Source organism: Euprymna scolopes, chromosome 42 (genome assembly GCF_053919585.1).
Source record: "Euprymna scolopes isolate OS-2025 chromosome 42, ASM5391958v1, whole genome shotgun sequence".
In the NCBI taxonomy this organism is placed as follows: Eukaryota; Metazoa; Mollusca; class Cephalopoda; order Sepiida; family Sepiolidae; genus Euprymna; species Euprymna scolopes.
Genome location: NC_136523.1, coordinates 39797743 through 39811143, shown reverse-complemented (window position 1 = coordinate 39811143; position 13401 = coordinate 39797743). Strand labels below are relative to the sequence as shown.

Genomic DNA, 13401 nt, shown 5'->3' with positions numbered 1-13401 from the left:
CAATGTAAACACAGAATTTTTGTGAAATGTTAAACTGTACTTCTGCTCTCTTAATGTCGAAAAACGGTTAATTAAACTGCAGAAGCACCTGTTAACATATACAAGTTCTATAATTGAATTACCCCCCCCACACCAAAAAAAAAGAACAAAGAACATGTTTTTGTAAACCGCTCGTAAAAATTTACTGAGGTGAAACTATTTTTTTTTTATCTTATAAAAAGTATTTCTTGTAATTTAAAACGTCCGCCATGTATTCATGCGCCTTTTTTGAAACGTCACATGACTACGAACGTGCATGCACGTTCGTAGTCATGTGACGTTTCAAAAAAGTGCTAACGTGCGCTCGCATGTAACGTAATCAAAAGCGATGAAATGGCGCAAAAAAAAAAGTCCCAGGTTCAGGGGTTCATACCATGCAAACAGTAAATTTGCAACGGGTTTGATTATCAGATTCGTTGTCAGCGACCTCGAATACCCCTAAAAAAACACAAATTAGAGTGGTTGGTATTCTGTTGTAGCGGGGTTTTTTTGTTTGTTTTGGGGGTTTTTTTTACCAAAAAAAATAACTATTGACTGTTTACAATCTCGAAGACTTATCTTCTTCCCAAACATGTATCTGTGGAAAGAAAATGTATTAGATAGTAAACAAAAGAAATAATGGATTTATTTTTTTATTCGTTTTCTATGAAAAAAAAAAAAAAAAAAAAAAAAAAGAAAGAAAAACGTCACATGCATTCCAATACCGGACATTCCGGCATATTCCTTGATACATTTCATTGTTGAATTAGTTGCCCTTTATTTTAGATGGTGATAGATGATTCGGCATTCCTAAGGAAACATCTTCCAACAGATATTATGTATTGGAATAAATATATATATATTATTATTATTATTATTATTATTATTATTATAGGAAAATAAGTGGAACAATATGAACAATTCTGATTTTTATTAAAAAAATGTGTAATATTTATTTCTTATAATTGTTAACTTTTTGGCAGATTTGTCATTTAGTTGTGCAAATAGCCTCGAAGCCTATTATCACGAAAAGGGGCACGTTGGGGCGACACCAGTATATAGCGATTAATTTGAACCACGTTCTTTAACAAATAAAAAAAAAAAAAAAAAAAAGAATGAAAGATAAAGTTTTAAAATGATTGAATGTCTTTTATTTTCTGATTTAAAATTTTTATTTTATAATTTAAAACATTAACCAATACAAATAATACGTTGGTTAAGAAAAAAAAAAAAGAAAAAAAAAGAAATAATGAATGATTAAAATGATTTAAAATGATTAAATGTGTTTTATTTCATAATTCAAAATTTTTACTTTATTATTTAAAATATTGAACAATACAAATAATACGTTGGTTAACAAAAAAATAAAAAAAAAAGAAATAATGCAAAATAAAGTTTAAAACTTCATCTTTCATTCTTTCTTTTTTTATTATTTGTTAAACAACATGATTAATTTAAATTAAATTTTAATCATAGGATTACATTTTCAATAATCACGTAAATATAAACACACGTTTGTTTACATTAAGCGCTATATACCGGTGCCGATCCAACGTGTCCCTTTTTGTGATAATAGGCTTCGAGGCTATTTGTACAACTAAACGGCAAATCTGCCAACTTTTTTATGTCAAACATTCTTAAAAGTAAATAAATTTTACAGAAAAGTATCATTCTTATGCCAAACTACTTATAATAATGCTCTAATACTACTACTACTACTACTAATAATAATAATAATAATAATGATGATGATTCAGAAGCGTTACATGGAACCAAGAACATGGAAGAAGTTCTCTATCCCTCCCCTATCACCGCTCCCATCCTCTCACATCACCTAATCACTGCCTCCCCAACAAAAGAATGATGCCAAGTAGCCGAGAAGGACCAAGGAGGATGAAAAAACGAGGAGAGAGAGCACTGACCAGACCTCCGCTGGACAAGTGCGGAGAGAACTGGGAGCTTGGAGAGGCTTATTGCCAATCAAATTCCAGTGGAGACCAATGGCCGCTGCTAGCAAGAGATCGATGGTGGGTGGCTGTTGCGATAATGCAAATTCATTTGCAAATGTTATCAGAAGAGGTGGAGAGCACTGGAAAACTGGGAAGACTTGTTGTCACTCAGCTTCCAGAGAACACCGCAGGCTATTTTCAAGTAGAGATCCTTTATGACCTTATCGCCGTCAAGAAAACAGTGGAAGTAATTCAACAATGGAATGTTTCGAAGAATATGCTGGAATGCTCAATAATGATTTCCAAAATCTATATAATTATAAAACTCAAATGACTTTGTAACAGGTGTCGTAAGCCAACATCCGGTTTATGACTTCCAGTTGCGCATGTGTACATAAACAAATAATCAACGCGACAATAAAACGTATTGTTTTACTGTGTACGTTTTCAGCGTCCCAATTGTTTTCTTTTGTATTTTTTTTTTGCGTTTAAATTATCCAAATAAACAATTGTTAATACTTTCTGCATTTTTTTTTTTTTACATCGTTCATTTAAGTTATTTTAACGCAATTTTCTTACAAATAATCTACTTTAACCCGTTGATAACCATAAGAGCATTTTACAACGGCGATTTACCCACCGCCGTCAATTTTTTTTTTTAATTTATTCTGTTTTTTAATACACCTTTTTAAAAAAAACATTCATAAATTTTATGTTTTTTTTTTAATTTCTGTTCCAAATAAATAGCATATTGTTTTACTGTGTACATTTTCAGTGTCCCAATTGTTTTTTTTGTTTTTTTTTGTATTTAAATTAAAAGATATATCAAAATTTGAATTTAACTTTAAGTATTATCGTATCTATTCAGTCCAAACCATTTATAATTCAATGGCTAAAAGTTTTTTCTTTTCAAAAATAAACAATTATAAAAAGAACGACTCATAAAAATCTATCTATGTTCTTTTTTCATTTTAATATACTTTCATAGAAATGTTTCTGTTATGTCACAAAAATACTAATTTCTTTACGTCACAAGTGTCACGCTCAAACAAATATAACATACTGACCCAACGGGTCACGGGTAGTATAGTTATTTACACATTTTAAAAGTCATACGTTTTCATTCAATCACAACTTTTATTGAATTCAGAATTTTCTTAATTTTATTTTAATCCAAAAACATGTTCAGATAATTAATGTTTCATCTAGTGTTAGTTTCGATGTTCGTTTAGTGTATTTGTTTGGTTTTTAAGTAAAAGTTACACAAAACTTTGACATTTTAAAATCTTCTTGATTTTTCTACCCCTGTTCAGAAAGGAGTTCTTCAAAAATAAAAACAAAAAAAAATGTCCAAAATAATTAAAAAAAAAACTGCACAAGTTCCAACAAAAATAAACAACAAACAAAAAAACTCATTTTTCAAATCGAATAAAAAAAAAAAATAATCTAATTATCTAAAAACAATTCGACTATAACTAACTAAAAAAATGTGATTAGTTAACTAATTAATACATTGGATCAGGCCTTTAAAAAACGAAAAAAGAAAAAAAAATGGCCGCCATTGTGGAAAATTGGTTTTGTTTTTAAACTTTGTGTTAGAAAAAGCAGTGGTCATAATATGAAAGGGCTGAATAATATTTTATAATTTGTGATAAGAAGAATTTTTCTTCAGCAATCAAGGAGTAAAATTGAGTGATAAGATGATGTCAGCTGATATTTGAGCTTGACGATGGAAAATTCACTTCTCATTAATGTTTACTTTTAAAATATACAACCGAAGAAATGATTTGCAGCGATTTTAAATGGTATCTCTTTTATCATAAATTGAACTCATTAATATGAAAAAATAAAATAAAATGGTGAGATACACCCGGGCTTGAACCCGGGATCATTCGATCTGTAGTCAAATGCTCTACAACTGAGCTATACCTCCAGATGCCAATAATTCTTTTTCTAAAGATTAAATCATTGCTAAGATTTTATTATCTCTCTTGCTGGAGTAAAATTATGCTTTTTTTTTTATCTACAAAAAAAAAAAACAACAAAAAAAACCCAACTATTTTTACTATAGGATATTTTCGATTTTCAATGCTTATCAGATGAATTTCTGTACAAAACATATCTAAGAACACTGCCAGACATATAAATTACCTTTGTGTGAAATTTGCAGAAGATAAGCTCAGGCGTTTGGGAACCTATGAGAAAGGAACTCACACAAAGTGTCGTCTATATAATTGTTGATATATATATATATATATATATATATATGTGTGTTATAATGGAATAATTCCAGAGGAAATCCGGGTATGAGAGCTCAATGTGGTAAACAGAGCAATAACATAAAAAGTATAACACGGAAATTACATAATTGTCGATGCAATAATTTATTTCAACCTTATGGTATTTTCAAGCATCTAAACCAGACAATTACATTTTTCAACCTTATGGTATTTTCAAGCATCTAAACCAGACAATTACATTTTTGATACTCAAAAATGTAATTGTCTGGTTTAGATGCTTGAAAATACCATAAGGTTGAAATAAATTATTGCATCGACAATTATGTAATTTCCGTGTTATACTTTATATATATATATATATATATATATATATATATATATATAATTATTTACTATAATAATTAAATACCTACAGAAACTAGTGCTTCATCCTTTCGGGAATCTTCAGTGCAGGGTGTCAATCAACACAAGTCGATAGATTCGAACCCGGCGACAATAAGCCATCTCTGGCTTGATTAGCAAGGACTGTATTCATTCGGCTACCGTTAACCGCGTGAAATAAGGTTGAGATTTAAATATTATATTTTTAAATGTTTTTTTTTTTACGTCAGTCAGAGTGATCTAATCATTATATGACGATCTGCGCATATGAGCTAAACTGACCGACTTTAATTCAACTGAAAGTGCTCAACGATAAGAAACAAGTTTCTTAAAGGGGCTGACATAATTATTTACTATAATAATTAAATACCTACAGACACTAGCGTTTCATATATATAGGAATCTTTAGTGCAGGGCGTTATGATTAACACCAGTCGATAGATTTGAACCCAGCGACACAAGCCATCTCTGGCTTGATAAGCAAGAACCGTATTCATTCGGCTACCATTAACCGCGTGAAATAAGTGTTTTTTACGTTAATCAGAGTGATGATCTATGCATAAGATTATATATATATAAGTAGGTTGTAGTTTGCTTGAAGCATTGTTGAAGAAAATTATAAGGTAAAATTAAAAGCCAAGAACAATGCGAGATTTTTTTTTTTTTTATATAGAGTAAAATTAAATGCAAACAAAAAAATAAAGTTCTTTTTTGTTGTTTGTTTTTTCTTTTTCACACAAATTTTAACTCTAAACCACAGTAATTTTTTTTTTTTCTGTTGTATTCAATGGTGATATAAATCTCAATATATTTCAGACTTATTAGTCCATTGTCAAGAGAAGACAGCGGAAGAGTGTTCAAAATTGGAAAAGTAGCCGCCGAGTTTGCCACGTGATACCGCGAAATAGAGAACAAAAAATGACGTTAGGAGAACGTTAAAATAAATCAGTTGATGTTTGAAATACTTGTTGCGTTTGTGAATCAAGGGAGATGACTATTCAAGCAAGGTATCACCATTGAATACAACAGAAAAAAAAAAATTACTGTTGTTTAGAGTTAAAATTTGTGTGAAAAAGAAAAAACAAACAACAAAAAAGAACTTTATTTCTTTTGTTTGCATTTAATTTTACTCTATATAAAAAAAAAAATCTCGCATTGTTCTTGGCTTTTAATTTTACCTTATAATTTATATATATATATATATATATATATATATATATATATATATATATATATATATATATATATATGCTCATAGCCAAATTGAATATTGAAATGCTCATATCTTTGATTCTAGTGGGGATACTCAAACAGAAATCTTAATATTTCTTTTTGGTATCGTGTTGAACAATAAATTCTTGTAAAATATAATTTACAGTCCTAAATTGTGTTCTCTTACGACAAGCTCCATTATCTATTTTGGTTGTATTGAGCTTTTTTTGTTTGGTTGGTATTACTATGTAAATATTAATTTAAGCTTACACTTTAAGTTTACAGGAGCTTTTGGCTTCGAAACTTAATTCTTGAGTTATTTCAAGCGGTTAATGGTAGCCGAATGGATTAGGTCTCCGCTAATCGAGCCAGAGATGTCTCGTGATACGGGGTTCGAATCGTTCGACTGGTAGTAATCATGACACCCTGCACTGAAGATTCCCGAAAGGATGAAACACTAGTGTCTGTAGGTATTTAATTATTATAGTAGAAAATAATTATATATATATTTCCTCAAAACCTCTGGCATTGATGGAGAGAAGACTAAAACTTTCTGCTATGGTTTTAAATGATTTGAAATAACAGCAAGGGGAGACTGGATTCCAAATATTTCTCATATGTTATAAAAAGGTGGCGATATAACATATGAGAAATATTTGGAATCAAGTCTCCTCTTGCTGCTATTTTAGATTCATTAGAAACCATAGCAGAAAGTTTTAGTCTCCCCTCCATCAATGCCAGAGGTTTTGGGGGAAATATATAGATATATCTATACTGGTAGCCAAATTGAATATTGAAATGTTAATATTTTTGATTCCATGAGACGAAACTACATTTTTTTTTTTTTTTTACAAGGTGGTCACCACTTATCAAGGGCTGGAAGCCACTCAGGGATAAGGGTTATTGTAAGTACAGTATGTTAGTGTGGATATATAAAGTGTCTACTTAACGGTTCATCAGGAATTTATTTACATTGAACTTGAAGACATCCAAGTTGTAGTCAGGAGGGAAGCAGGCAGACGGAACAGAGTTCCACAGGTGTGCAGTTCTAAGAAAGAAGCTTTGTTCATGGAATCTACGTTTTGATTTAGGCATAGATAAAGAGTGCGGAAAGTTTTTGATAGTGGATTCAGCTAGACGGGTATTTTTTGTAAAACATTGGCGAGGGGGGACCAGAGATTGGAGTTCAGATGAGCACCTGCCATGGAAATGACTATAAAGCAAAGATAGGCTTGCAACGTCTCTTCTGTGGGAGAGAGGTTGCAGGGAAGAGAAGAGACATACATGAAAATTTGCAGGCTTTTTGAAGATTATAATACATTTGTTTGTATATATAGTGTCCTGGCAGGTTAGCTTCAGTTTTGCTGCTTTGAATGAATTTTGCTTAGTTTTTTTTTTTTTTTTTTTTTGCTTGGTTGTCTTCCCTGTAGCCTTGCCAGACCATTAATATATATATATATATATATATATATATATATATATATATATATATATATATATATAATGGAAATAGTATTCTGACAAAATAGAGAAATACGGTTTGTTCCTTTTTATTTCTCTCTCTCTCTCTCTCTCTATATATATATATATATACCACTTATTTTGGCAATCATCATTATCATCAGTTTAATGTCCGTTTTACATGCTGACATGCGTTGGACGGCTCTAAGAAATTGACTTTCGAAGTAACCTATCTCTGGCCAGGTCTTCATTTCTTTTACCCTCAAGTCTATTATCATTTCTGCCCATGTTTTTTTTATTCAACTGACCCTGCTATCTCAACTGTTCTACATTGACTAACCCGAGAACCCTCATCCATTCTTTTAGCAGGACCATGCCATCAAAGTCTACTCGTCTGCACACATCTTCCTATACTGTCCATATTTGACCTTCCTCTGAGGTCATCAGATCTAAGCTTGCACCACGAAAACAATATGATACCTAAAGAAATATCACCCGGATGTAAGTTTTACAAAGAGTTATTTCTGTATTAAAAGGAATAACGAGAAGCCTTGGAAATAGTGAAATCTATATATCTATAAAAGTGAAATTGTCTGTGTGTCTGTCTGTCTGTGTGTACATTTCCCTGCCAAATTACTCTGTCAATTTTCAGCCTACAGACTCGAGATTTGACATAAAGGGTATTCAGATTTGGGAAAATCTTTTTCATCTGTTTTCGGCCAGAAATTTGGCTGTTAAAGAGTCAAAGTTCAACAATTTTACCTTAGAAAACTCTACCAAACTCCTCCGCCAATTTTGGGTATAAACACTTGAAATTTTAGTTGTAGGTTTCTTGGACATGGACCAAACATTTTAACTTGATTTGAGATCAAAACAATAAATGTTAAGGGGTCAAAATTGGGGTCAAAGTAAAAAAAAAACTTGACCTCTCAGCCAATTTTTGAAATGTTACATAAAGTGTATTCAGACATAGGGCAAACTTTTTAATCAGTTTTTGGCAAAAAATTTGGCTGCCAAGGGGTCAAAGTTTAAAAGATTTTAACTTTGCAATCTCTAGTAAACTATTCAGCCAATTTTGGGTCTAAACATTTGAAATTTTACATAAAGCGTATTCAGACATGCAGCAAGCTTTTTAATTAGTTTGTAGGAAAAGATTTGGCTGCCAAGAGGTTAAAGTTGAAATAGTTGACCTTTACAAACTCTAGCAAACTCCTCCGCCAATTTTGGGTCTAAACACTTGAAATTTTAGATGTAGGTTACTTGGACATGACTCAAACGTTTTAATATATATGCACATAAAGTTATGAGCAGTATATAAGGTTTGATCAAAGCTGGGTTAAACTGTTAGTGAATAATAAATTAATAGAAATACAGACAAGTTTGTTAGATGAGTGGGAACTCAGTTTAACTAAAGGACAAGTAATGTTACGACGACTCTCCCTTCGAGTCTTGGGTCCAGACTCATTGGAAAGCAGAATTTGCTTACCGGAAATGACGCCAGGAATAGTCCACCGTCAGAATATGTAGGGGTGCGACCCCATCCCAACATTCTCTTACACTGGAAAGTTTTAAGCATGTTTAAAAATATATTTAAACGAAAGGTTATCATTCTATGCATGAGCAAGCAGGTTTTGGAATATAAACTTAATTTTGTTCAATATGGCTTAGGGTGATATCGGACATTACGAGTTAAATGATCGCCCCCCCCCCAAAAAAAAATTTTTTTTCAAACAGATTTTCAGGTCAGCGAATAATTAGTGCAACTGCTTCTACAACACCATTTTAAAAACAAATTCAATTTTTTAAAAGGCTATTATCTACAGTCAAGAAAAACCAATGCAAAAAAAGCTAACAAAAATATATACATTTTAAAAAAAAAATTTTGAGATGAGGATTAAAAATTTGAATTATTCGGAACATTATTCTCGTCTTCATGCTCCAGCTAATGTAATCACTTCAGGTCGACTCAGGAACTTATACAAAGCTGTTTTTGATTTGGCTTTGCAAAACATGATTGAGTTTTGCAGTGGAGAATACATTGGTCAAATAGTTACGGTGAAAAGCTATATATCGTCTGTTCGATACTTACCATCTGTCCGACGCAGCAACAAATAAAGCAATACAAATGTGGTGGGGAAGGCGACTAGGAGGACGATTTGGCCAGTGGTTGCGATGTCATACATGGTTGCAGGTCGGGAGAAAACGTTAGCTACCGCGGAGGAAATTCATAACATAATCGGCAGGTTGGGTTCCGCAGGAAATGAATTTTGAAGAATTTGTTTTGTCGTAACTCAGTGTTTGGTTTCTGCTTAATGTTCGAAATGACCTGAAACAAAAACAGAAAATATATAAATATATATAAGACAGTTCATATTAAACATCTGTAGAAAAATAAGGTACTTGTGCAGTATAAGGATGGTGCTGTCATAGGAATCGTCCTGGCAGTTTACAGAAAACGCTAGAAGGTGCTGAATGGTAGTGGTGTGATTTGGGGGAGGGCGATTCTGATGATAGCATAGCCCTTATACTGCATAAGTACCAAAAATAATACTACTTCATATATATATGATGATTGCAACGTCTTGTCAGACACTTAAAGTCCGTGAGCCCAAAAATGACTTCCATCACCACAGGATCATTTTTATATTTTTTTTAAAAGTCTGAGGGAGTATCTATAAACAGATGATGTTACAGAGTCTTAGCTTTGTATGACAGCTAAGTCTCTCTCGGTTCAAAATGTTGAGATCCAGCAAGCCAGCAACAAGTTAAACTGCAGACCAGCTTAATGCAGGTATTGGTCTTCCGCTTTATGTTTTTTTTTTAAATCAGAGATTTGCTTCTCCTAGAAAGGTTGCCTTCACCACGGTTTACGGGAGCCCTCTCCACCCCAACACACACATACATACACCCAAACACACACGGTTCTAGTTGGGCGTTGACCCCCAAAAAAGGGTTCATTCGCTTATTGGAAGGTCTTGTTTTTAATCCTTCAGGGAGACTAGCCACCCTCCTCACCAAACAAGTCTAGTGGGGGCGGGGAACCAGTTTAGTCGCTGGTGACACGACCATGAGGCAGGTAATGCTGGGTTACATAGTACCAGTAGCATATGACATGACCTGACTACAATATATATGTGTGTGTGTGTGTGTGTGTGTGTGTGTGTGTGTGTGTGTATATGTTTAAAGAAAAATAGAAAAACCGAATGAAATTATTAAAAATCAACGTTTCGTCCTTATTTCAGAGGACATCTTCAGGATAATTGAAATAAAAATGTAAGAAATATTTGTCTTTCCCGACATGGGTAGGATTCAAACTGTCTTTTTTCGCACGATCTATGATTTTTTCTTTTCTTACATTTTTATTTCAATTATCCTGAAGATGTCCTCTGAAATAAGGATGAAACGTTGATTTTTAATAATTTCATTCGGTTTTTCTATTTTTCTTTAAACATAACGTCAACCACCGCTGGTATTTTTTCATTCCTTATATATATATATATATATCGTACCTGAAGAGAAGAATGTTGCATTCTTTGAAATTCTGCAGAATAAGAATTTATTAATCATCTTTGTTGGAGGTCAAAAAATAAATTTTACACGTAAATTTTAATTTATGCTTCTTGGGTCAAGCTCAACTTCCTATTATTGTCATATTGAGGTTTTTAGTTGGTTGAGAGTAATATATAAATATTTATATTAGATTGAAGTCAATGTTTGCTTTTGTCTAGTAAACTTTTATCTAATGCTTGACTGGTATATTATATATAAAGTGCCAGCAAAAAGAAAGTCCGCACTTGTAATTTTTCAAAAACTGCAAATTAATGTAACTGTTTAAACAAGCTATACGTCATTTGATTCGCCTTTTATTCCTCTGTAATTTTACTTGTTCATATTTGACTTTTAATTGAAATATTCTAGTGTTCACGTCAATTTAAAAAAAATAACTTTAAATTGAGGAGGCAAAAAGAAAGTCCGCAGCAACAAATTCGCTTAAAACCAGCTTAAATTATCGCCCCTAAATCAGTTTAAAATACCCACCAACAGGCAACAAAGCATCTTTAATCGTAATTGTTGTTGTTCCAGGTTATACAACGTAACATTTAGGCCATATACCACGATTTTCTGTTGGTGATCGTCAGGAGCTCATTAATCTCCATCTTTCTGGTTTATCCTATTGACAAATCGGCCACTGATTGAAATGTGATGAGAAAACAGTACGAAAGACTGTGCAAAAGCACCAAAACACCGGCAATGTTCATGATGCCCCAAAATTTGGTTGTAATAGAGTTACTTCTAACAGGGAAGACAATGCTATCAAGATCCGCAGCCTAAGAAAGAGATTTGAAATCCAACAACATTGCAATCTTGTTAAAAAGTGCTGTCAAGAACAGATTAAACGAATTTAATTTGCAAGAATATGTTGTAAGATGCAAGCCAATGATTTCTGTAAAGAACAGAAAGCGCCGTCTGGACTTCATCAGATGAAATGAAGTTCATGACTTCATATTGGTCAAAAGTGCTTTTTAGCGACAAAAGCAAGATTAATAGGCTTGGCAGTGATGGTAGGCAGTAAGTCCGTCAGAGAACAGACAAAGAATTTAATCCTAGGTGCTCAGTTTCAATGCTGCAAGGTGGTGGAGGTTCAGTTTTGGTGTGGAGCGTTATTAGTACCAATGGTCCAGGGCCTATATTTCGCTTGCAAGGGCGAATTAATTCGACCAAGTACACTAATATGTTGACTGAGCATTTTCTACTCTATTTTGGTCGGAATTTGGATGATAATCCCATCTTCATGCTGGATAATGCTCTCATTCACACAGCTGGCAATGTCAAGAGGTTCCTTGAAGAGCATGATATTCCATGTTTGGATTGTCGGGTTAGGGTTAGGGCACAATCTCCAGACCTCAATCGTATCGAAAACGTATGGCATTACATCAAGCAACAGCTACGCAATGATAAAATTTCAAATTTGGAAGAACTTTGGACAAAAATTAAAGAAAAGTGGAATGCCCTTTCCTCGGAGTATTGCTGCAGTCTAATTCAAAGAATTCCCAAAAAATTGCGGGCTGTCAAATTGCAGAAGGGCTATGCTACTAAATATTAACTAGTTCATTGTGTTCCTGTTGTATTTGTGTTGCATTAATGTCCTAAAGTTACATTTAAATAACAATTTTCCATTGTGCAGACTTTCTTGTTGCCTCCTTAATTTGAAGTTATTCTTGTAAATTGACATGAACACTAGAATATTGCAATTAAAAGTCAAATATGAACAGGTAAAATTATAGAGGAATAGAAGGCGAATCAAATGAGGTATAGTTTGTTTAAACAGTTACATTAAATTGAGCTTAAATTTGCAGTTTTTGAAAAAATTACAAGTGCAGACTTTCTTTTTGCCGCCTGTATATATATATGTGTATGTGTGTGCATATATATATATATATATATATAAATGACAAAATGTCTATATTCCAAATTTCAAGATGTTGCCCATCTTATGGTTTATTTCTTTAAAACAAAATAAAGGAATATGAGCATGATTACAAAAATTTGAAAAATTATAATTACAATTGTGCTTTGCTTTAGTTTCGCCATCTAGCAAAAATAATGTCTGCGAGCATGGTAATATGACAGCAGGAGGAATAGTGCACCACCTTCCTTTCCACAAGAGGATGAAATATCTGAGAATATAGTATCATAACGAACGAAAATATGCCACCCTTCCAAAGAAGGAAGTAATGCCTCGGAGGATGGTCTCATGATACTTTACTACTCTCCCTCAAAGGAGGAAGTAATGCCTTGGAAGAGGTATCATTTTGGCTTGAAAGCGTACTGTTGTACTGTATCATACTTTGAAGGATGACAACGCCTTTTTTTTTTTTTAAATATAACGACAGCTTTATTGTAAGTTTTATTGGTGAGTGACAATGAGTCTGATGAGTGGAGAGGAATAGTGGGTTAGTAGGAGGAAGACGCGCACACAGGAATTTGATGACTAACTCTCAGCCTCTGCTTGCTAAAACAAAAATAAACTCAACTCAATTCAGGCCACTGTTATGTAATCGCCTGTGACCTTCAACATCTGACATCTTTCTCGTTTGACAATCGATTCCAAGCATTTAATCTACATTCGCCATTGTTTT

General features: G+C 32.8%; 1 protein-coding gene across 6 annotated transcripts in view; it reads right to left on the bottom strand.

Moving 5' to 3' along the window:
* The window catches only part of LOC145267032 (uncharacterized), a 432374-nt gene that overhangs the window by 127183 nt on the left and 291790 nt on the right, over positions 1–13401 (bottom strand). For all 6 annotated transcript variants that reach the window (XM_080122972.1, XM_080122969.1, XM_080122971.1 and 3 more), the window contains exon 2: positions 9351–9587. In XM_080122972.1, coding sequence (XP_079979098.1) covers positions 9351–9444 — 94 coding nt within the window. In that variant the 5' untranslated portion in view covers positions 9445–9587. The remainder of the gene's footprint in view (positions 1–9350; positions 9588–13401) is intronic.